This window comes from Cylas formicarius, unplaced genomic scaffold (assembly GCF_029955315.1).
Source record: "Cylas formicarius isolate icCylForm1 unplaced genomic scaffold, icCylForm1.1 PGA_scaffold_6__28_contigs__length_40554024, whole genome shotgun sequence".
Lineage (NCBI taxonomy): Eukaryota > Metazoa > Arthropoda > Insecta > Coleoptera > Brentidae > Cylas > Cylas formicarius.
Window position 1 is genome coordinate 31,062,586 of NW_026844347.1, and position 27,011 is coordinate 31,089,596.

General features: G+C 32.5%; 1 protein-coding gene and 1 long non-coding RNA gene across 4 annotated transcripts in view; one reads left to right on the forward strand and one right to left on the reverse strand.

Annotated features, from left to right (window-relative positions):
• The window catches only part of LOC132702893 (potassium voltage-gated channel subfamily H member 8), a 135,633-nt gene that overhangs the window by 11,260 nt on the left and 97,362 nt on the right, over positions 1 to 27,011 (reverse strand). For all 3 annotated transcript variants that reach the window (XM_060671750.1, XM_060671748.1, XM_060671751.1), the window contains 4 exons: positions 24,100 to 24,282; positions 11,475 to 11,674; positions 6,898 to 7,147; positions 3,564 to 3,756 (listed from right to left, as the gene is read on the reverse strand). In XM_060671750.1, coding sequence (XP_060527733.1) covers positions 3,564 to 3,756; positions 6,898 to 7,147; positions 11,475 to 11,674; positions 24,100 to 24,282 — 826 coding nt within the window. The remainder of the gene's footprint in view (positions 1 to 3,563; positions 3,757 to 6,897; positions 7,148 to 11,474; positions 11,675 to 24,099; positions 24,283 to 27,011) is intronic.
• Positions 4,905 to 9,465, forward strand: LOC132702899 (uncharacterized). Its single transcript, XR_009618987.1, has 3 exons — positions 4,905 to 4,993; positions 8,924 to 9,003; positions 9,126 to 9,465. It is a non-coding gene; the product is annotated as an uncharacterized LOC132702899 (long non-coding RNA).

Here is a 27,011-nt window from a genome sequence, read left to right on the forward strand (position 1 = left end):
AGAGGGAATAAAGACAGTGGAATGTGGAGAGAAATAGAAGAAAAAATGTGGGGAACTGAGAATACGCTAAAAAACATTGTAGAGTAGCTTATTATGTCTCTGGACTTCATCAACTCTAGTTTATTTGATTTAGGAATGATTGGAGGTGTGTGTGGGCCTTAAAAAATGAAATACGTGGGTTCTCGGAAACTATTATTGCAATTTATCTGACATTTATGGTATAACCTTGAATGATATATTGAAAGGACTTTGTCTTTTGATTGATTTTTGATAGACAATATGAAAGAACAATACGAGGTGTTTTCAAAAAGTAAGGCGACTTTTAAGTTTTATCCAAAAGTATTTATTTATTTATTTTATTAATATTAAAATTAATGTTGTCCCCTTCAAAGTAATCCCCCCAGATTTAATACACTTGTACCAACGGATTTTCAGTCCTCGAAGCCCTTCTAGTAAGCACTTTGTGGTATAACCTTGAGTTCTTCCCGCGATTTTTTTTTTATTTCCTCAATCGTTCCAAACCCCTTTCCTTTCATGGGTTTCTTGAGTTTTGGGAACAGGAAAAAGTCGCAGGGGGCAATGTCCACTGAATCTGGGTGGCTGAGGCATTATTGTGGTTTTGTTTTTGGCTAAAAAGTTAGACAAAAGCAACGATGAGTGAACACGTGCATTATCGTAATGCAAAATGCATGGATTGTTTTCCCATAATTCTGGACGTTAACAGTAAGCAAAACCGTGACATTTGATCGAACTTGACGTGCTTTTTTCGGTCTTGGCGATTCTGGGTTCTTCCATTGGGACGGCTCGGCCTTCGTTTCGATGTCATATCCATATGCCCATGATTCTTCACCAGTTATGACTTTGTTGAGTATATCAGGATCATCATTTACGTCGTTTAACGGCACTTTAGCGACGCTCCTTCGACGATCCTTTTGTTCAAAATTAAGCACTTTCAGAACAAATTTTGCTACTACACTTTCCATGCTCAAAAATTTGGAAAAAAATGCATGGCATGAGGCAATAGAAATGCCGACGTCATCATCTACTTCTCTAATAATGATTCGACGATTTTTCAACACCATTTGTTTCACATCTTTAACGCTTTCATCAAATTTTGCCACACACCATACAACAACATATAGGGACTTGCATTTGAAAAAACGAAGTTTTGCATGTGAATGATTGGTAAATCCTGTGTGTTCGTGTACCACACAGAAATTCACAAAAGAAATAATACAACGGGTGTTCTTTTTAGAAGAAGAGAGTTGGTTGCTGTGAGTGACTTGTTAGATACCCTGGATAAGCATTTTCATCACATTCAGCATATTAAAGCAAACAATTTTAGTATATCAAATTTTACGATGAAATGAGTTGTAGTGTAAATAAACCAAATTTGTCGCTGGTCTTGTAATTATACCACGAAACAACACGATCGCACTGTATGCCTCGCTTTAATAATTTTGATTAAGTAAAAAAAAAAACGGACGACTGATAACGGCATTTAGAAAATATCGGATTGCAAAGTAATTATTCTAAGGGCAACGGTACAAACGAACGAGTCGATTCAAACGCGCTTGAAAGCAAAGGACGAAAACGCTAGAGCCTCGCGGGCACTAACGTAATTTCATTTGAGTAACGGAATTAATAATAAATGTATATCACGTTCGACGCAGTGAGTAGAAATTCCTTTGGCGGAGGAATAAAATTGTAAATAAAAAAAAGTTGCGTTGTAGTTTTCCTTAAAATAATATATTTTTTAAACTTTTTAGCAGTAACTTCTATGATTTAATCGAGGGTCTTAGTATATTTGCATATTTTAAAAAAATTAAGCAATGGATTCAGAAACATATTTATTGCCAATTTTTTTAATTGATATACTAATAAGAAGAAAATTTAAGGAACCACGCTGTCAAACAAACCCATTACAGTTTCTTAGCCTTTGTGTTCCGTAAATTGAAAAATGAAATTACAAAATTTTCTAACGTTGATTTATTCCTTTGTACTTCTTTTGCTTCTAAACCGTTATATGAAATTGCCAATGTTTAAAAAAAGAAAACGTGTAGCTTGTAAATCCTTATTTATATAGCACGAAATTTTGACGATGAATGCAATTGGACAGGCTCACTACATTATTTCCAATGTAATGTGTTCCGTTGAAAGGAGACAAGTTACGCTGCTAGGTTCATATAGAAATGTAGAAAAAAGTGTGAATTTCTACAACTCCTAAAACAATGGTAGAATGAACGTTTTAAATTAAATAAATTATTTCATATTTTTACATGCTATATTGTGCACGTGAGCTACATTTTGTATTACTTCTTGTTTGTTGTTTCTTCTTTGTTTTTGGTTTTCTAAACCATGTTAATAAAGTTTAAACAATATAATTCTTACACCTAGTGTAAAAGTTATTCAGTCAAAGATTGTATCTGTGCGACTTTTGCCACTAACGTCCAGGACGGTCAATTTTGTCAGACATCACACCCAGCCGATTATTTTTTATGGAAGTCTCTATTATCCGATTTAATATACGTAGCAAAATACGACGTCATTATGGCAGAGATGGGAGATCAGAAGTGTGAGATGTCAGTCGTTTGTTTTATATTGAATGTAATGACCGCCAGATTTTATAGGTCACTAAATAACGTGTAACTGACAATAAAACTCACTATATAGTTAACTCAATTATGGGACGCTGCTGCAAGAAAACTTAGCAATTAATTAGAATCAAATTAAATAAAAATAAAATAAAAGGAAAGAAAACTGATGCAAATATTTTTTTGCCAAAGCCGGTTCACTTAACCGTCTAAAGTTATCACCTTTGTTTACTTATTTATGCTGACAGTATTGTATAATAATTTATAATAATATTAGATTATTCCAATGATAATCTAAACGAAAGGGTCAAAAGAAGGGCAGAAAAATACCACAAAAAAAAGCAATCAAACGATTGGTACATGACCTATAATAGCAGATCTTACAAAGAGCTAAAAAGTTCATATAAACATAAGTCTGGATATAAGTGGCGCGTTACTTATTTGTATTGACCATAGCGCATGACAAAATGTAAATTAATAACACAAAAACGCCATTTCCTAAATCTAAATCTAATAAGAAATGTCAAACGATTGGTATGCTGATATCAGAAAGTTAAAGCAGTACCATCCTAAAATAGAGAAGAGAAGAAGGGTCGATTATTTCAAAAAATGTCTTGTATTCATTAAACCATTAGAAATTTATTTTTTAAGTGGAAAACAGACAATATTCTTACTTATTTTGTCATGATACTGTGGAAACTATTAAATACATAAATACAGATATAGCGCGTGGTCAATAAACACATTTCTAAATAAACCGAACAATAAAAATTTGTAATAATAATTAATTAATTCACAATAACATTTTCGACGAATCTTTTATTCTAAACATTTTTTGTTTTTGTTGTTTATATTGAAATAATGGACTCCTGTATACGTGGTTTAGTTGAATATTTATCGTAATATAAATACAAAAATCAAAATTTGAGGTCGACGTTTTAGAAAATCAAACATGTTGCAGAAACTTACCTTAGCACGTCCACTAAGCCCTGCATATGAATGCATTTTAAGTCGCAATAGGTAAGGGCACGTACGTCACTGCTGGACTTAATCACGATATCCTGATTACCTGAACCACGGTTGCCACCATCGTTCCCTGACATTCCGTTTGAGGAGTGCTGGAGGTGCATATTGATATCCGACCCGACGAGGTCTCCTTTACCTGAAACAATTGGAAAAACGTTGCCGTTATGGCCAAACTAACCTGCGGCAATTAAAAAAAAAAAAAACCTAGAGAATTATGGCAGCCGATTAAATACCATCCCGCGTTAAAAGCCGCTTGATGGTCGAGTATAAATTTGGATTTCGCGGCTCCATAGTCGCCCGGAGAAGCCTTTGGATTATTTATGGATGAGGATATAAAACGATAGCAGTTGGAGTGTAATTATAAACGCACGCGAATTATTTAGGCTTTATATACAGCCGTGCACTGAAAATGCTGAAAGGCCTATTACTTTTTTCATGTTTTTCCGAGCCGCGATAGTCGAATTTTTTTTAACAACACAAATATGTTGTAGGTATGGCAATTGAAAGACCAGTAAAAATTTTACCTTAGATTTGTTGTGATTTACAAATGTGAACTAAAGATTTGTTGTTGCATTATTAACCCGGATTCAAATGAAAGACTTCTTGAATACATATGTAAATTATTATTCAAATGAAAACCAATGACGTCAAAGATGATGTAGTCCAAGGCACACCACTGGTGAACAAGCTTTTCAGCATGGTTAAGTTAAAAAAAAAAAACTATCAAATTGTTCGAGATCTTTGAGGTTTAGGTTGTTTTTCCCAGGGAAAGTAGTGCTTATTTACTTGTGACTTATTTTTGTGTTAATAAAAACTAATAATAATATACACTAAAACACATTACATTTATTAACCTAGAAATTAATGTTTTGCAATTAAAAGAACTTCAAAAATGCCTTCTTCCCTACTATTTACCATTTGTCATTTTATTTCAGTGCTTTAGGGTATTAGATTGTGTATATGTCGCCTATAGCTTGAATAACACTGTCTACGTCCGACTGGTAAAGCGCCTTTATATTGGACTGGCGGAAATATGAGAAATATTTTCTGTAGTTAATACTAAGGATTTGCTTTTTTTTCTTAACATTTTCACATAAAAATATTGTTTTTTACTCTGAGGTTACGATAGAAATGACTTCGAAAAAATAACTAAAACTAAAAAAGTGAATACAAATGGAAATATAGAAATAACTACAACAGCGTTTTGCACCCCTCTGTATATTTTTCCTTTTACTTTTGTTTTTCTCAGGTCACTACTTTTTCAGTCTTCTGGTAAGACGAATTACAAGGGTGTTTTCCAATAGAATGTGATCCCTCAAGGGCATGATTTTTGCACCAACTTTGAGAAGATAACTTCACGCCTGAGATACAGGGTAAGAAAGATTTAACTAATAAATAGTTTCATATTATAATATCTGTCATAGATATTTTTATTTCCACCATTTCTAAGCAATTTTAATCAGATAATTTTTTAAGTACACTATAATATCTACTTTTTCTTAAAAAATTACTGCTAGGTATAGTAGTGAAGACAGCTAAGACTTATGACATATTCTTTTTAAAATAGATCCAAAAATAACCCCCCTAAATGTTGACATTGTGTGACCCAGTGCATATAAGTTAAATGTGTTTTTTTTTAAATCTTCAAATAAAAGATATATTATTTTTCAAAGAAACTTCCACAGGCTACTCTAATACTTTTTACAAAACTTCTGGATTGCTCCTGCCTAAGTTTTTAGCTTCTTCAGAGCTTGACTGAAACTGGCTCGTATTTTACTCTGTACCTGTATATATATTGTTTGAGGGGAGCGGAGCTAAATGAGGGGCATAAACACCGTCTCGGAAGACTCATTCCCATGTCGGTGACAGGTAGAGACCTGCGTCGCGGTTAAGATTGTTAGGTTGTTTATAGATTTCTAGATTTCTAGATTTTTCGTCGGTAGAACAACTGATTACATGGAAGAATTTTAGTTTTATGGAATAAATTTTTATGCCAGGTTTCATGATTGTGTTCGGCAACAGCTGATGAGTTTATTTGTCTTAGTCGTAAGGATCTTTCTTGTTTTTTTAGTCTAGTTGATATTTTTTGTCCGGTCTCCCCAATGTATTCTTTGCCGCATATCATGAAACGGGACATAAAATTTTATTCTATAAAACTAAAATTCTCGCATGTAATCAGTTTTTCCACCAACGAAAGTATATAGAAATCTATAAACAACCGCGACTCAGGTCTCTACCTGCCACCGATATGGGAATCAGTCATCCGAGACGGTGTTTATGCCTCTCATTTAGCTCCTATATATCAGGTATAAGCAGGTACAGAATAAAATACGAGCAAATTTCAGTCAAGCCCTGAAGAAGCCAACAGGATGATTGGCGAAACGTCAGCAAGTTTGACTCAGCAAAAACCGACGCAGGAGGAATCCAGAAGTATTGTAAAAAGTAAACGATAGATTTTTAATGTCAGACTAATCTGTAAAAACACGAGTAGAATTGGTTAGAACGTTAGCTTGATGTTAGAACACTAATTAGAACATGCTATGGTTTATGTGACACTTGCTATTTACGTATTTGCTCCAGCCGTGAGGTGAATTAATTGAATATGGTCGCAGGATCAATTTCGGAGTTGCCAAATGACCCATTAAATTCGAATATAACCCTATATTTTCGTGTAGTAATCGAGAACATCGTCTCGTCTCTGTAAAAAGTAGCGACAAATTGGTTTTATTGGACAGTTCTTTGCCGTAAAAAAGGGATCTTATCTACGCCCCTTAAGTTTTTTTTTCTATTACGCTCTGGTTTTCTTTTTCCACTTACTTTGCTCGAGCGGATGTCGTTGATAAATTTCCTACACAACAAACGTTTTCCGGACCCTATAGCTACCATTCATATTAATTCATAGTCATTAAGATACAATCTTTCTCATTTTATTAAACAATAACTAATTAGTCATCTTTTGACTATCAGTGGAACAAAAAACTTTGTTAATATAAAATTATGATCTTATGATTGTGACATAAATATAAAGAAAGGTTAAAATAATATTTTTTGTGTCAAATTTCTTTGATATACTATAACATTACTTTTTACACCAACTTGAGTATTTAGACATATTCATTGGTATGACGAATTAATGGCATATTCCAAGGTTCGAGGAAGGCTAAACTATTGACTTATGAATTCCATTACTTTTTTATAATGATTCTATATTAATTACAATTTTCGACTGTTAAAAATATTTGTCTTTGAAAACAAATCCGTCCTAAAATTGGCCTACCTAATATGGCGACGACCATGTTGTTCTGTACGACCTCCATGGATCCGTTGCAGATGTAATAAACGTAACTGAGGGCATCCCCTTTGTGAATCAAGTATTCGCCTGGTGCGCAGAAATTCGCCCTTATGTGGAGCGATAATAGTTTTAAACATCCTTGCGATGCCGCTTCGAATATGGGCAGCTGGAGGATTTCTCTGTGTAGATGCATCGAAACGTCTCCCCGCAACTCCTCCGGAAACTCTTTTAAAGTCTGTAAGAGACAATTTACGTGAACTACGTCGTAGTAACATGAATCATTTTAAAATGTAATGGGCGACTTGAGGATGCGACTTTTCGCAAAATCTAATCACGGCACATTTCGAGATTTTTTAGTGCAACTCTCATGAGTAACAAATATCAAGAACCGGAAAGCATTTGTGTGTAAAAATGATTTTTGGTGAAATGAAACTTAAAATGATGTACCAAAAATATCCGTAATTAGATCTGTTACTTTTAATACATAGCCTAAATAAGCTGGATAGAATACGATTCTTTTTGGATGATTCCAAACCTAAACCACAACACTGACCATATATAAGTTTTATCAGTGATATATATGGATGAAAAAAATCCAACAATGTACTGGAATGAACATTAGTCATACTCGCTACAGAAAGGCGAGAAAACTTTGTTGTGGTTATCGCCGACCTTCGATTAGAAGAGGTACATGAAGAGGTAGAAGTGATATTATGACGTTTAAATATTTAAAATGGAAAAATCACTATCAAAAATTCATTATTGTTTATACCGGGGAACAAGGTACTGCGTACTGAAAATAAGTTTTGAGTTTTTGAAATTGTTGGGTCTACAAAATAGTATTTAGATAGATTAGAGTATTGAGTAAGACTGGGGCATTTTTTTAACACTCTCTGGAAGTATGTGCGGGGGGGGGGGTGCTAGAATATTATCGAAAATAAATATTGATAACTTCAAAAAGGCTTAACGCATTTTAATACACTTGGAGTCTCTAAAATGGGCTTCCTAGGCTATCAAATTGGTAAGGCTACTGCGATTGCTTGCTTTGCCGGCAGATAGAGTTTCATAACATAATAAAAAAATAAAATTTGGTTAATTAAATACGTTATTAAATATTTAAATTGGGGCCAACAATTCATTGAAAACCGCATCTCAATATCTCTGATATAACCTAAAACATGAATAAAAGATGTACGAGCTAAAGAAGAAAGTTGGATTGTGAAAATCGCTTCTACATTATGGGTTGTCATTAATGTCTAATTATCCGTAATTTACAAATTTATAAAATCAAATTTATTTATATCAAGCAGTATGGAGCCACAATGCGATCCCTGATAAAGATAAAGATTGTCTCTTGGTTTTAACATTTTGTCTTGACTTAGATAAAGAACTTTGTATCCCGTTCTACTTTTTACAAAATTTCTGGATTCCTCCTGCGTGGTCGGTCTCTCCAATGTATTCTTTGCCGCATATGCATGGAATGCTCTAAACTCTTGTCATCTCAAATAGAATTTGATCTTTGACGGATCGAAGATGTTGAGTGATTTTTATATTATATTTTATATTTCTTTAGAACCTTTGATATGTGGTCGGTGATGTTTTGAATATAAGCAAGTATGGGATTGCTTTCGGTTTCATTGCTATTGGAAGGTTGTGGTGAAAATACACTACAAAATACACTACACACTTAGCTCCGCCCACCTTAAACAATATAAAAGCAGGCACCGAGTAAAATGCGAGCCAGTTTCAGTCAAACTCTGAAGAAGCCAACAGGATGACTGGCGAGACGTTAGCTAGTTCGACTCAACAAAAACCCACGCAGGAGGAATCCAGAAGTTTTATAAAAAGTATTACAGTAGCCTGTGGAAGTTTCTTTAAAAAAAATGGTATCATTAATTTGGGTTAAATATCTCAAAATTTGCAAAAGCTATAAAGCAGAACCTAAAACAAATGTGAAAATAATTATGTTTAACTGAATGACGCAAAGAATGACTTCTGACTTTATATTTAGGAATATCCTGGAGTAGATGCCAATATTCAAAAAGTAGAATCGAAAATTAAATCACACCAAGAAACTAACCAATCATGTATGTAAGTAAACAGCTTGCTAGTTGAAAGTATAATTATTTCAAGACTGTATTTTTTTATTTGTTATTTGAGTTACTACCACTGATCTAGAACTTTTTTACTTAGTAAAATTGTGCTTTTTACAGACACATCTAATTACACTCCCCATTTACAACATTAACGTTGGTTAGAAAACTGTTGGCATGAATTTCTATATCATTTGTCAAGCAGGGGCATAACGTAGGAAGTTCTGGCTTGTGCTACGTGACGAAGGTAGACTGGTTGGAATTTCAGATAAATGTTTTTTATACCCTGAGAAAGGCGCAACATCCCTGAATTCCGTAAAATTAAATCATACTTTTGAAAATGTTCCCATAACATATGGGGTCAAACGGCCACGATTCTGCGATATTATTCATGTCTGACGTTTCATTTGAAAACTAAACACGAAGTTACCCGAGAATAAGGAAAAGAATAAGATTTCAGGATTCACATTTTCCGACAAGGCAGGTAAAGATTTACGCTTCCGGAATAGAAAACGAGCTTCTCAATCGCAACTCTAGCTAACGCAATTACTGCTAGTTTTAGTTTTTGACATGTATATTCCATTTGTCTTAAGGACGCCTAAATTGGATTTTCCACGCTGTATACGATAAAAGTTAAATCTACTCTGCATCGCATTCCAGGTGGAAGATGGGCTTAGAGGAAACACCATAACCTGATTTCCAGCAGCAAAATACTCTCCGACAAATTTCAGAAGTTTCATTCGCTCGTCCGGATAAAAAGTTAAACTGGTCTTCAAAAAAAAACCCAATAATTTTAATAGTTTTTGGAATTTTTCATTTCCCTCTTTTTTGGTATTTTCAAAACCGGATTTTTGTTGCATAGAGAAACCGTTTCATTTCCAGATTCAAATTAGATGAATTTTGGAATTTTTCATAACCCTGTTTTATTTTCAGATTCAAATTGGACGAAACATTTAAAATGAATTAATTGCCTTTCAATTTCGTGGTACAAATTTTCATAAAATCCTTTCAAGGTATGATCGAATTTAAAAATGCAAATTTCGTACGTAAATGTCGTGGGAAAGAATTATTGTGCACTTGGATGACGACGACAGTGAGAGTAAGAGTGAAGCTGACCAAAGGTCAAATTCATTTTTAATTATACTTATTTATTTTTGACATGGTACCAACTTTATATACGTACCTAGTTAGCTACCTAGTACAGTGATGTGTGTGATAGTTTTTTGACAAGGTGCTTTATTCTATGCAACTAAATTATTCGATACAACTCTAAAGAACTCGTAATCTCACGTGCTTTCAATATAAACCATTTTTCACTTTTTTCTGGAAACTGAAAACCGGCCACTTGCTGAGTTCTAACGAAAATGAAGAACAATGAATTCGATAGACGTCTAGTCCTACTATACCAATATATATTGTACAGAGTGAGTCAAGGATTGAGTAAAGTTAATTATCTCATTTTTTTCGAAAGTTGTGAGAAAATGGCAAAAGGTTTAAAGATTGTTAGAATGCACAATTTAAAATTATTTTAAAATATACAGGGTGAATAAAAAAATGCGACGAATAAAACATACATTTTTTAAAAGTGGCAAACTCTATTTTTACTTTTTGTTTTGAATTCGTTTTGAAATTCTTGTACTTCATTATTAATAACAATACTTACTAAATACTAAACTAACTAAATAATACTAAACCAAATAGTTTTTCCAATATTTCATTTTTTCTAAAAACATATACAAGTAGAAGAGCATATTTTTGAACATTTACTGCGCCATAATAATATTTAAAAACAAGATAAGTTAATTTGTAGTAACAGGTATTTATTATTATTTACTTTTTCTGCGAATTCAAAATTTATTGTCTATTGCTTTATCTACTGCTACAACAAAGTTTTTTTTCTTGTTGATTTTTTAAACTTAACAAAGCCCTGTTATATTATATTATAGCAATAGTTTTGGAAATAAAGAAGGGTAAATATGCTATACTAAGAAAAGTTATAGGTTTTTGTAAGGTGTTTCAGAAAAAACAATAATATATATGATGTATATTTAAAATGATCCAAATATATTCGTTTATTTTGAACACCCTGTTGCATCTAATTCAGATACCGTAGTATATATCTTATAGCAATAGAAAGGTGCCTGCTGATATATCAACAGCTCGAGGAGCCAAGTATCTCTCTATTCGACCTCAATAATAGGTAAAGGTGCATGGTTTTTGATACATCAACAGCTTGAGAATTATCTCAATAGTCAAACTCAGTGTATATCTAACAGCGCATGGTACGTTAATATATCAAATAGTTGTGCTACTTTCCTAGTTGTATTTTTTAGTACTTTGCCAGTTCAAAAAGCTGAATTACCAAAAGCAGTTCCGACCGGTGGTTCCGCAACTTCAGAAAAATTTAAAGGAAAAACATTTTCGTCACCAAAATAAAGAAATTGTCTATAAATAGAATTGTTGGCTTACCTCGTGAATGTCAATCCCGTGATTAAGCGACCACATAGTTTGGAAATAATCCTGCATTCGATTTTTCAGTTCCTTCGGGATTTGATGTAAGGTAAAAAAGTCCTTGAGATCCCTCCATTTCATCGTATAAAGCGATCTTCTCGAATACATCCTCTGGATAATGGCGGTAACGTTGCCGAACACTAAGGCGTGCATTAACGCTACAAAAGGGAAAAAAAAATTAAGATAAACGGAATCGTTAAAATGGTTGTTTTGAACTGGGCGAGCAATCTGCATAAACTCTCGGCTGCCGATAAAATATTATTCCGAGGATTTCCATAGAATGCTTGGCATCCGTTTTGTCAAAATTGCTTTATAAAATGTATACGGGATGTCCATGGAAAAGTGGCCCCCATTTCAGGGAAAATTTGATTATTTATTAAGTGGCTTCAATAATAGAAATATTAATAACAGTGTGGACATAGGTTTGTTACTACTGACGCAAGTTCATCTCTGTGAACTTGGGCACCCTATTATGTTACTTCATTGTAACACTATTACTATAAAATCGAACAAGTTTGCTCCATATGCCTCTTTGTAAAAAGCGACATATTATTAGATCTAGATTTTTTAAAAATTCCTAGAATTATGAAGAAATATTAATTACTAATTATGTTATTATATTTTTTTAAAATGCAATTATTTAGCTTGCAAAATTAATGAAAAAAATGCACAAATTTAAGAATTTTTGTAAATTAAAATTATATTTTTAAAAACCCATAAATTATTAATTTGTGAATCCATTTAAGTACTTTCGTATATTTTTACTTCATATGAGTATTTAAACGAAGCACTTCTTATTATCACGATGGCCTACCCATTCTTTTTTACTTTGTGAATATATGTTGACATGTCATAACTGAGCAGTTATTGAATGAAAATATTCTTAAAGGACGTTTAAAACTTAAAACCTCTGAAATATATCCACAAAGCTTTCAGAATGTGTCCTGTTGCTATCCTGTCTTTATAAAAGAATATTCTACAATTTTCATGAGCAAATATGTAGAAAACTTTATTTTTTAGCATATTTGCCATGCGAAGTATAGTATAAAAAATATTTAGATTTATTGATATTTGATATGCAATGGTAAATATTTTTTGTAGGTGCAATTTAATTAAAACATTCAATATATACTAAGCTTTTAACCAAATGTAATTTATACCACTATAACTTCACACATACTTTGTATTCTTTATTCTCCATGACTAAGTTGTGACAAAAACGATTCCCTTTTTTGAGAATCTAAGGTTTGGGGCAGGAACCGCGTGTCTTTTTTTCAATAATTTATTTAAAGAAAACGATTAAATTTTGATTTGTTTATAGACAGATCAATGAAAAATTTCCGTTTGCCTCAAAATTATTTTAACATAATATGCTGTTATTAATATTATTTTTTTATTACTTAGTTATTTCTTATTTTAAAATTATCTTTAAATCTGTTATATTTTGATTATTGTTAAACCTTTAGCCTACATAATATAATAAAAGAAAGATACGAAAGAAAAAGTAAATGAGGTTTTTATGATATTTTGTATTTTTTACGTATCCAGTTTTGTTTGAAGTCTGTTGTGTTGGCTATTTATGAGTAAAGATCGACAAATAGAAGGAAAACGTATAGAAATGGTAAGAAATAAGCGTGTTACTATTTTATGTATTTATTATTTATTTTATTCTTATTGTTTTTTAGCCATGATGTAATTATAATTTAACGAAATATTTTATATTATTATTGCAATAGTTTTTTTTTTTCTAAAAACAACTTTAATTTATTACAGAAACTCTATTTATTTAATATATTATTTAATAGTAATTAAATAATACAATTAAATACGTATAATCTGGAAGGGAGCATTATGTCCGTTAATATGCCCGACATTTCTTCTCACATAAGCCACCTACAGAGTTCTCTGAAGGGCGCCATGGGACAATATATGGCCCTATAGCACTTTTAGGTATTTAGGTATTATTTAAAATTAACTTGTGCTGAATGTCTAATTTTTTGACAATTTGTAGTCAATGGTTGCACTTCCAGTTGCATTTTGGGATTCAGGAGATCCGTAAGATAACATGACTTTTCTCTTTTTTTTTGTTTTTTTTATTTTTATTTAATTTTTTAAAATTGCATATAGGAGGCTGTAACCATCATAAATACTCTTTACCGGGTCACTCCATCATATGAAAAATTGTAAATGAACTTTTCTTTACTGTACTGTAATGAACTATTAATTTTTTAGGATAACCTAATTTTTTCAAATTGCACCCTAGTGGGAACAAAAGCTTTTTAAAGTCGCTACTTTTTTTGCAACATGTTGACACCAAAGTTTTTAAGGAAGGAAAAAACCAGAGAAGTAAATACATTTTTATAAAAACAAAATATTATTTAGGTGGCTTTGCTTCTATTCATCATCATGTCGGCATGATTGAAAATCCTGACCGTTTGTACATTTTTATACATTATCATGGAAAACAATATTTAATTTACAAATGGAGAAAAAGTTGATATGTTTCTGATATACGGGGAATGCAGAAAAAACTCTAGACAGTCCCGTGCATTCTGTGCAACCCTCTATCCGGGACGTCGTCTTCCTGCACATTGTTTCTTCAGAAAGCTGGAATTGAAAATGAAAAATCCACAAAATAATCGACATGATAATTTTATTATAAGTGAAGAAATGGAAATCAATGTTGTGGGATACGTCAACGTAAATCCAGCTGCGTCGCTAAGAGAAGTGGCATTAGAATTAGACATCTCAAGAGAATCTGTGAGGAGAATTTTAAGAAAACACGGCTATCATTCTTTTAAGTATAACCTTTATCAACATCTTTATGAAGCCGACTTTGTAACATGAAAATAATAATTTAGTTAACTTAATTTTGTTCACTGATGACAGAACAGATACTGGTCTTTAAAGAATCAAAGAATTATTCGTCCCGGACAGATTCAAGAACGGTTCGGAATCAATGTCTGTACAGGACCTGTTTTTTTTTCATGGTGTCTTAACTGGTGTACGATACTCACAATTCCCATGAAATGAAATTGAAGACTCGTTAGATGATTTGCGTCTTGCCGTGACATTAAATATGTATTTTCAGTAGGATGGCGCGCCTCTCCAAAATTTTAAAGACATCACTGAACACCTATGTGATGTTTATGGGGATAGACTAATCTCAACACACGGTCCAGTCAATTGGCCCCCAAGGTCACCGGACTTGACACCGTTAGATTTTTTTGTTTGGGGGTACGTGAAAGACCGTGTTTATGTAGCTACTGTGTTCGACCTACAATAATTGCAGCGGAGAATATCGGCTGTATTTGATAGTATAACTTCAGAAATGTTAGGAAGGGTTACACCGAATATAATTTCTAGAGCCAGGGAGTGTCGTATACAACATTCTATGAATGTTTCATCTTAAAATAAATTGGTTATTAAGTAAATATCTATTGCACTTATTTAATTCAATTAAATACAAAACTCCAGTTCCAAAATAAATGCATGTGATGTTTTGTGTCAACGTAAAACTTGCCCTACAGTAACACTCGTTGATACCACTTTCAAATCGATTCTACCGACATTGTAGAGGTTTTATTTTCAGATTTTTAAAATATTGTATTGAATTATCCCAGATTTCAAAAGGAAAAAAAATCTATTCTCTTGTTCTACTGAGTTTCCGATAAAAAGTGCTGATCGCTTATGACGTACGTATACATGCAATACTTAGTTTTTGACTGTTTCCCCATAATAAAACACTTTCAACAAAAAAATTTGATTGTTGAATCTCAGAAGAAATTCTTCCTTGAATTTTTGTTTTCTTTTTAATTACTAATCTGTTTTTTCCTTTCCACTGCATGAGCTTGTCGAGAGTTTCTTCTGCATTTTTAATCTTACTGACTTGAGTTTTTTCTGCATTCCCCGTATATCAGAAACATATCAACTTTTTCTCCATTTGTAAATTAAATATTGTTTTCCCTAATAATGTATAAAAATGTACAAACTGTCAGGATTTTCAATCATGCCGACATGATGATGAATAGAAGCAAAGCCACCTAAGTAATATTCTGTTTTTATAAAAATGTTCTACTTATCTGGTTTTTTCCTTCCTGTGAGATTATTTTTTGACCGTTTTGTTAATTAATAGCTCATTACATTAAATGCTATTTGCCATTAGACAAATAAATAAAAGTTTCATTTACAATTTTTCGTATGATCAGGTGGCCCGGTAAAGAGTATTTATGATGGTCACAGCCTCCTAGACGCAAGTTTCAAAAATTAAATAAAAATTAAAAACAAACAAAAGAATGATAAAAACCATCCTATGTCACGTAGAATGATCTCCTGAACTCAAAAATGCAAAAAAGTATAGATTGTCCCCTTTAAAATTCGAAAGTTACTGTCGTTTCCGCTCAAATCAGAAGTTCAACTATTGGCTACATATTGTCAAAAAAATGGACATTCAGCCTATGTTAATCCTTCCAAATTTCAAATCGCGATGTCAAGCTGTTTAAAAGTTATCCCATTTTCTTGTGTCACCCGGTGTATTCCAACTTATCGGTATTTATTTTTTCATTTTTCTTGAAGAAATTTTCAAGATGGTTCAAATATATTTAAGGATAAATTTTTTCTTGGAATAATTTTCCTACTTCTGTATTAGATTTTAGAATAATTTATTAAAGTATTGAAAAGAAATAGCGATATATTGTTATTACATTTTACTGTAATGGTTGTACATTTGATGTATTCTTTTATGTATAAAAAACTTTATTCTGGAAGTTTTAGGGTGCTGATCGGAATTAATATTATGCCTTCTTTTTACCTTTCGGTAAATAGTCTACAAATTCAATTATAAATTTCCTAAACGTTGAACACGGTGGATGGAAAAGTACGCCGTAGGGTTGCGTTTTAATAGCTATGTTTCATTGGGATTTTCATAAAGTTTGCGTCCGTATTATTGAAAGCGCGGTAACTTACGTAAGTCTAATAAGAAAACTAACTAATTTACCGCGGAAACTTAGGTTTTAATAAAAATATGGAACGTCACGTTAAACGTTAACGAGCGTTTAAAGTTCCCGGAAAATTCGTGGACGTTTCGTAAACAACGTAAACATTTTCTTCGAAATATAACCGAAGATTTTCTGCAATTTCAATTCCGTGTACTGAGCAGGCGAATTCGACATTTTTAGTTTGCCCTGAGTTTGACGGTTTCGTTTTAATTTGAGTTCGAGTTCGTTTAGATTAGTTAATATTCATTTCTTTTAAGCGGGAGTTTATTAAAATGAGCGAATTGGCTACCAATGAATTCATAGCAAGGCTTTTCAAGAAATCAATTAGAATGTAAAAGAGTGTCCGGAATTATTCGGGAATACCAGACGAAAATCTAAGTACCTATCGCCGCACTTTACATTTTGTTTCATTGTTGACCTTAGAAAAACAATTTTTTAACATTAGTATTTAACTAATTTTGGAACGACACAGCTTATAACTGATGGCTCCCAAATCAAACGAAAATTATCTTTTTTTTTTTCAAAAAAATTTAAACTTTTGGATATTTCAATAAATATCCGCCACGAAATAATTTTTCCTTATTATTTATATAAGAATAGAATCTGGCATATCCAAGAAATTTAACAATAAAGTATTTTAAAAATTTTCAATGTATCGCTTAACTATACAGGATGTCCCGAAATTAGACGTCAATATTTTAACCATGTATTCCGTTACCCAAAATAAAGATAAAGGTTTATATAAACTAGAGTCGGAAACGTCTTCGTTTTTGACATACAGGGTGTAAAATTTGAGGTCATGGATATTTTATGTAAATATTTTCGTAAAACAAAATATTTTTAAATAAAATTTGGTACAGTTACTAAACTTTCTCGGCTCCATTTAAGGAACTAAAACTTAGTATTGGATTGTCTTCAGGGGTGGGTAACACAGGGGAGGCGTGGGAAAAATTTGGCCCAATTTTTTTGTTTGTCTAATTTTAGTAATTTGGACTGCAGAATTTGAAAGTCTGAATGTTTCTACGTAAATAAAATACCCTTGTCGCACCTAGCTAGAAACACAGTTTTCGAGAAAAATTCTTTTGAAATTTTAATTACAAATCTAGATTTTCTGTTAATGTTAATACGAGCTTTTTGAGCACGTTCTTTAAAATGTAAAGTTTATAATTTTTATTGGAATAATTAGCTTTAATGTTGATAGTTTGATTTGTCTTTCGTTAATAAAATGATTTATAAAAACAATCTAAGTAAAAACTATTTTTCACTCACAATGAACAAAATTGAAAACTGTGGAATAATTGACACTTAATTTTTATTTACAGAGCAAAACAAACAACTGAAACGCGTCATTAACTTCCAAGGCTTACTAATGATTATCTGCGCCTCGATTGTAAACATTAAAATAAAAAAAAGTGCAATTACATTTTCAAAAGCATTTTTCTCGAAAACGGTGTCTTCTAACCAGGTGCGATAAAACTTCAGATTTTTAAATTCTACAGTCCAAATTACGAAAACTTGGGGCAAATTTTTCCCACGCCTCTCCTGTTTCACGCGCTCCTGAAGATAATAAATCCAATACTAAGTTTTAGTTCGTTAAATAGAGCCTACAAATTTTAGTAACTGTACCAAATTTTATTTAAAGATTTTTATGTGTTTGGAAAATATTTACAAAAAATAGCCTCTTCAAATTTAACACCTTGTATGTTAAAAACTAAAACGTTTTGGACCCCAGCTTATATGAACTTTTATCCTTATTTTGGATCACACATACGTCGTTAAAATATTGACGTCTAATTTCGGGACACCCGGACGGAGTGTCTGAGGTAGTTACTGAAATGGACACCAAAGGCGCAATTTCATACTGTATTTTAAAAAATCTTGGCGTCGTTGAAAAAGGCTTTCAATCGTGTTAGACGATTAGTGATTGCTTGCCTTGTCACCAGATGACATAATGGCAGAAAAAAACGGGAAAAAGAACAAATACAACGAATAAATAAGTGTCAATAAACTAGTGAAAAACTCATCTCGATGTACCTATTTATCCTATCCTAATCCAATTATTTCTAAATTATCAAATAAAATCTCTTATTTATGCTATAATAATATATATAAATAAAATAAATATAAAAATATAAATATTGTATGTTATTTCTCACATTCCCATGAAAAGTACCGTAGGAATGAAGACTAATAATAATTATTTCAATACAAAATTAATAGTAATATATTAATGCCAGGCTGGTAGTAATGTCAGCTAACGGATAATTGATAATTTTGTGCGGTCTAAAGTAATAAAAGTAATAAAGACAAATAACAAAAAACTGGCATTCTAAATAATAGGTTAGACGTTTATTTGGTAAATTAGGAATAATTTAATAATAATTTTAATAATAACGAGTAAAGGACAAATGCTTCACAAAAAGTTTTCTTCTTCATATTTTCGGATGGGTTTTCACTTGATTGTTCAGCCTTTATTAATGATCCACAAATAATAGGCTAGGATCAGCTCTTTTCGACGAGTCTAAGTTTATTAAAACTTCTTTAAGAGTTATCGATATATATTCCTGAAAATCTTAAAACATCCCCCACCATTTTTCTTGCAAAGATAGAGCAAACATCAGTAAGCATAGAACTATGACGAATATTCCATCTTTTTGTGGAAACACACAAAAAAATAAATGTCCTGGGTGACCATTTTAGAAAATAATTTCTAACATTTTCCCTTGAAAGGTTTAGTTGATTTTGTTTTTCAATTCTCTAGGATTGTCTGTTTCTCTATTACTCTTACTGGAATATCCCGTATAATCTAAATAATTTCCAAATACCCAATACCTCCCATAGGATGTTATTATGCTTCCTGTACCTTGATATAATCGCTAGTTACAGCAAACAAGGAATTACTAGTTATTTCAACAGGCTAACACCAAGTAATAAATAAACAACCAACAGACAATAATGATTTTTTTAGGAGTAATCTACATTTTGTGAAGGAATTTGAACTTAAATTCAACAGGATTTTCACATACGTTTTGGATATTATAAGAGAAGGAAGGTTTCTCGTGGAACTTCGACCGTCATTACTAAATTACACACTACATATTGAATTTTGCACGTGAACGTATGCATAAAGAATTTAAATGTTTTTGGAAATATTTTTAATTCAAAAAATATATTCGGCAACGCATCTGGCGGAGTAACTGTTTGGTAGTTTTTCCAACCATCCATTTTGAACCTATTGGCCCAATATAACTGGTGCGCCCCGATTAATTGTTTATTCATTAGCATATAAGCAGCTTTTCCTATTAATCAACCTTGATCGCTTGAAACAATTGGCCAAGTAACAAATACCAAAGTAAAACATTAATTAGTGGCATTTTCATTCAAGTTGCGTTTTACCCAATTTTCAGCTTCCATTTGCGTTACCGAATTCAAACAGCGTTTTCTTAGAGTAGGTATCGATTCGATGTCGAGGTCCGACTATATTCAATTGAAAATCGCTTGTGTTTGACGGCAATAAATCTTAGCTGTCGATCTCAGACAATCCGGATGGTTCGTAAAAGCTTAATATTTGGAGGGGGGGGTTATTGAAATTTAGTGGATATTGGGATTATACATATCGTGCATCGTTAATTGAGACCAGTTCTCATTGGAAGGCGCGACCATGGTCTCTCTGTTGGTGGTCTATTATTAATAACTCAAATCTGGTTGTGTTCCGAGCTTTGGAGATGCATATTTCTTCAAACCCAAATAGACCTTGTAGGGGGTTTTGGAAATTTTGTGAGTTATTCATCTTTAATTTAGAGCAGTTCTCATCATTTCCGATAGTTGGTGCACTTACAATCAACTAGATCTCATTATTTCTGAGTTCAAGCAGATGCGTTATCCTGAACAGCTCAGATACAATACAATACAATTCTTAAAATATCTTCCTTTCGGATTGGAACAATTTAAACTTGGGGACCATAACTATGTTTTAATAATCTCAATCCCTTTTAAATAGGGGTAGTAGAAATAAAGGTGTCATTTTACGACGTCAGTTTCGTTATCGTTAGCCTTTTCGAACAAGACTTCACTCAATGTATTCGTGTTATTCAAGTTCAACAAGTTCGCAGTGATGTCTGCGTAATATATTTTCACTATGTTTTTTGCCACATCTTCCAGGATGTATTTCATAATCGGTCAATTACCTGGTTGCCGAAAATGGCAACCACGAAGCTATACAAATCCTCTGGTCTGCGTCTTGGGTTAAGCTTCTTAATCCCCCAAACAAAAGATAATATAATATTAATAAAGCTAATTTTGACGATATAAATACCTACCTATCAAAAATAGACTAGAATCGAACTCTGACAGTGGTCACGTAGATACAATGAGAGATCAATTTTACAACATAATAAACAGAATCGTTCAACAAAATGTACCAATTAGCGAGATTAAGTCTAATTTTCATGTCTGTTTTAGTTTTAAAACAATATCAGTAATAAAAGAAAAATCAAATTTCATAAACAATATAAAATATATCGCGACCAATATTCGTATGATCGATTCCGTTAATTACGAACCGTATCAAAGTAAATGATTAGAAACGACTATAATAAATATATTGCAATCATAGAGACCAACATTTTGGAAAACTCAAAAAAAAATTGGAATTTTATTGGAAGTAAAAGAAAAAACAATGTCTCAATTCCATACATAGTAAAGGACAACCAAACTTTTGCAAGGGGTGGTAAAAAGGTTGCCGAAGTGTTTGCGCATTCTTTTGAAAGTGTGTGCATTAAATCAAACACAATTCTTATGCAAAACTTCAAATTGAACAATAATAAAAGGAAATGTCAAAACTTAAATGTAGACAAATGTCCAGGACCGGATGGCATTCCACCTGTTTTTATTTTTATTATTTATTTTATATTTACATTTATATTTAAGTGAAATTACTCCAATTTTTAAAAGCGGCGAGAGAAAGGATGTTAAGAACTATAGGCCTATAAGCAAGTTGTGTGCCTTTGACAAAATTCTAGAGAAACTCATGTATGACAGTGAAGTATTTTTCCCGGTATAAAAAATAAAATAATCCAAGAACAACATGGTTTTTTCCAAGAAGGTCTCTCGAAACCAACTTACTGAGTTTCTCTGAATTGGTTACTAGGGCAATTGACGTAAAGGACAGGTTGACGTAGTCTACACCGACTTTAGTAAAACATTCGACAAGATAGACCACCAAATATTGTCGACTAGGCTTGCAGAGGTCGGGATTGAGGCCGAAATGGTTAGATTGTCCAGCAATTTTCTTAGTGATAGAAAAGGAAGAATGACGATGGACATAAATCGAAATTTCTTGGCATCACGTCCGGTGTACCACAGAGCAGTCATCTTGGCCCTTTGTTTTTTATAATATATATTAATTCAATATAAAAATGTTTCAAACATTGTAAAAGACTACTACTCTTCGCCGACGACTTGAAAATATACACCAAGATCGAAACCTCCGATGACTGTCTAAATGTCCAAGAAGATCTTCTGCGCTTGGAACAATACTGTCAAAGTAATAATCTTTTCCTGAATCCTGTCAAATGTTCTAGTATATCATTCACCAAAAATGTAGCAAAAATAAACTCAACATACAATATCAATAACACCAACTTAGAGCGAGTGGCGGAGATTAGAGATCTGGGGATAACGCTGGACGAAAAATGGATTTTTAAGACTCACATAAATAGAGTAATAATCGAATCGAATAAAACGACCGGTTTCATAAAAAGAAACTCAATAACTGCTGCTGTGAAAATAGTATATTATGCAACAAGTGCGGTAAACGGCATTTGACACGAGCGGAGCGCAGCGGAGCGAGTTTTTAATAAACGAGTGAGTTAAAAAGTTTACCGAACTTGTTGCATACTATACATTTTCTACGACCGTTACTTTTTGGGTACATTCACGCAAAACAACACGAATACATTCACTGACATTGTCGTCAGAATTGACAAACGTCAATATTCAAAGCTTGGGAAATATCTCCGAAAACATCCGATCTCTCCCAAATCCGTGCTGTAAAATCTCGGAAATGTCCGAAATGGCTCGGAATCGTGGAAAACGAAATTGACGTGGTAAAGTGACCCTTCCCGCATGCTAGATCGGTAGGTAATTAGGTATTTTACAGCCGGGAGTTGAACAAATATTTTTTAGGATATAATATATATAACACCTTAATTAAAATGTGAACTTCTAACAGTCTTTATATTATTACATCACTTTGCACCAGTTTGTCCTGATGAGTGGTAAAATTAAAATTTATTTGTAAACCTATCTTTCTAAGATAAAACGGGGATGCTTTTTTTGGTACTTTGTACTCTACGCAACCTAAATTGTGAATAAATAAATAAATGAACACAAAGTTTTTGCAAATTTGCTATACGAAATAATTATTTCTTAATCAAATCTATAATTTTTTGTTTTCTGAATAACAGAGTTAGAGACTTCCCTGTGCGTTATTTATAATTAAAACTGAACCAACTCAGCATTTCGGCAAAATAGTCTTCAAAAATATCCAAATTCAGGTCTTCTTGGTAATCTCCTACATCGCACTGCTGAAAGGTTATCAAACTTTCTTTTAAAAATCAATCTTTGCTTCCAATATTGACTGACGATTACCTTCTCTTGATACCTTGATACTCGTTGACGGGCGTTCCACGGAAATTTAGAGGGTACTGAGTACTGTTTTGTATTTCCCAAGTATCTCTTGCCAGTATAAGTGCTGTACGGTTATGATTTTCCCAGCCAAAAAGTGAAAGTGATCCATAAGTTGCCTTTGTATCAAAGCAATATTGTCATCCTGGCCAACCTCCATTAAAATCTAGTTTACGTACGCCTATGACCGATAATGTAATTGATGGGAATTTCTCATTTTATTACCCCATAGTCTTCTGAAATAGCCTATAACTTATTCTTCGGTTGGTAATTGCAATTTGCTGTTGAGATATCAAACCTCATATTTATATAATTACCTAATTACTTCAATAAAGCGTACCTAGAAAATAAGCTAATTTTCTTTACCACTGACAATTTCAAAATTTAATGCTACAGTTTAAAAATTGTTTAAAGCGCATGGAGCATCTGCAGTTGGCAAGATGGACAGGCAGACATAAGAACATATGTGCGGTTAGCAACACTGACCACAACGAAATGGCATTTAGGTCTTCCGCGGATGAGACATTAACCACAACCATGAGAGGATTTTAGGGACCATTGCACATGGCGGACGTTGCTCCCAATTAGTGTCGTTTGATGTAAAATAGTGTTTTGTATATTTGTTAAGTAAAGTGATAGAGGCGCAGTGTCAATAAATTTGGGAAATAGTGTTCTTCTTGAACGGACAAACCTGTAGCACGGTGGTTTAGTCCAGACCCTTTCATTAAGAAAGCATCTTTTTAAGAATTTTGAATTATAATAGTAATATTTTTGTAAACTGGCCAAATTGCCTTAGTTGCTGGGTCAAAAAAACCAGTAAAATAAAAAAAATACAACCACAATGTCGTGTGATGTAGGCGGCCTAAAAAGTAACTATTATTATATACTACGGCACTTACCTCCGATTAACATAACGCAAATGCTAAAAATTTTTTCGTTGGTTGTATTGGCGCTAACGTTTCCAAATCCCACACTCGTCAGACTCGAACAGGTGAAATAAAGGGCCGTCACGTACGCATCCGTATTCGATACGTTCGCCACGTCGTTTATTTTGAGCCGGTCCGCTAAAGCTCTTATCCAACCTGCAAAATAAATTAAAAGCATTTAAACGCTTTCGCTAGTCTTCTTTTTAGTGGATTTTTCGTGTAGCATTTTAAAACAGAGTAGAACAGAACTTTATTGACCATTTCCTACGTAAAATTTGCCCCTAATGGTCGGTCACTAAAAAAAAAGATAGCGACATCCTGCAAAAAAAGAGAAAGTATATAAATGAGTTTTTTTTATAGTTATGATAATCGTTATTTTTAACATTAGTATTAAATTGCTGCTGTTTTATTGTGTGAGTAATGGGGAAACAGACTAGACAGAGAAAGAGAGAGAGAAAAGAGGGGAGAAAGAGAAGAGATAGAAAGACAGAAAATTAAGCAAAATTATTTAAAACTAAAACATTAATTCGTGGATTTTCAACCCAAAAAAATAAGGTTTGCGGTATTTTATTTCGAATTTATGTCCTTTTGACATTCTTTTCGCAAAACAATTTAAACATATTTTTCGGTCAGAATATAATGAAACAATTTTTTTCCGGCATAGCTATTTACAACTCATCGCGTTTCAGGGAAGTATTTAGATTGCAGAAGCAAATCACAAGAACAATGGTATCTAAACCTAAGTTTTTCTCTTGTCGTCAACTATTTCGTGATATTGGAATACTAACTCTTTCTGGTCTTTTTATATATAATTGTTAGCATCTAATCCTACTAGCTATGAGCGACTTCAAAATCTTAATTTACATTAACGTTAAGGAGCAATTTTGATAAAAAAAATCCCAGGCATAAATTGTCAATAGTTGCCAATAATCTGATTGTTTTGCTGATAATTATTTGCCTACTCCCCTGAAACAGACAAATAGACCTGAGAGTATAAATGCGGCGTATAAACCAAGTTCATCATGCTCTTTGTAGCTTAAATGATTTTTTTAACTGTGACAACATATTATTGTAATCGTTTTATATTTGTATATTATTCTAATGTTTAATTATTGTAATATATTGCTTATATTTTTGACATTATCCGATACCTGATATAAGTTATCTTTCAATCTATCGATTTTTTTGAAAAATATAAGGAAAATGAAAACATACGAAATACATACTTGATAAATTAATAGGGTAAATTCGAAATAGTTAAACGCTAGAAACATGGTGTTGTCGAAATAATTGTCATGTGAAAATATATAATTTCGTGAAAATCTGAACTTTTAGTTCATATTTATTTTGTTTAATGGATTTTCATCAAATAAAAGCCACCTCAGTTCAACAAGGGTCTAGTTGCTGCAATAGCTTTCTTACTTAATCAGTATAATTAATGGATGACAAATTCTTCTACGTCAAGTGGTACGGATTTAATACAAATGAAGACAGACAGATTTTCGCATAGAATGGAAAGGGTAAGAATTACGTTACAAAATTGGGAGACACGTATTCGGAATCGATCGAAATACCCGATTTGATAATGAAGTTTAAATGGAGGTTGATGGCCTGCAGCTCTCCGCCGAACCCTGTTGTATATTCATTTCGTGTCTGAAAGCAATTCCTCCTATTTAACATTCAAATGTATATAATCTTAGCAGATTCCAAAAATGCCACGTTTTCGTTTGAAAGGCTATTGGTAGTTTAGTTGATTTTTGAAGTAAGCTGAATGTAAGGTGAAAAAACTAAAAAGTCGTTGATCTCTGGTTCCAAAAAAAAAAAAGAACGTAATTAGATCTCTTTTCGTTCTAAAAACCAACGCCCGTCTAATTTGATCGACGCTGAGACTAAACAAAGCGAAATAAAAGAACTCGATAATTTTAGAGTCCTTTTAAAATGTATGGAGTTTTGGGGGATGTAAAATGTAGCTCTATGATTAAAATCAGTGTCATATTCTCCGTCATTGCGATTCAATTGCAATTATCGTAATTCAAAATTTACAATCCAATTCAAAGGGCGAACATTCCGGTTAAAGATTATGTCGTCAGCGTTTTGGCTGAACGGTTTACATTTTAGCTGAGTTTCATGTCAGTTTTATTCTATAGAAAGTTTTAAATAATGTGTTATGTTTTAATGAAGTCGATAGTGAAAACCAGTTATAGAAAATACAAAATTAAAGTTGTTATTAGAGATGAACTAAATTATATAACCAGGAAATATGTCATAAACAATTCGATATTGTTCAAAATTATATTATCATTTTGTAAGAAAACTGTTATGAAAGATATTAATAGCCATTTTAAAATAGTAATATATGTATAACATAATAACCGATGTTATCAGTTATATACAATATATATATTTTTTAAAACGAACTTAGTGTATATGATTAGCAATTAATGTCATAAAAATTTTCCTTCTATTGTATTTGATAAATCCTAATTATAAAAGCATTGCAATGTGTATTATTATAAACATAGCTTTACTATTTAGTTAGTCAAATTATACGCAAAAAAATGTGGGTAAATTTATTTTTCTACTCCCGTCTGTAAAATACCTAATTACCCACCGATCTAGCATTCGGGAAGCGTTACTTTACCACGTCAGTTTCCCATGAATTCGAGCCTTTTCGGACATTTCCGGGATTTTACCGCACGGATTTGGGAGCAATCGGTTGTTTTCGGAGATATTTCCAACGATTTCAATTTTGACGTTTGTCAATTCTGTGAACAGTGAATGTATTCGTGTTGTTTTACGAAAATGTACCCAAAAACTAACGGTTGTAGAAAAAGTATAGTATGCAACACGTTCGGTAAACCTTTTAACTCACTCGTTTATTAAAA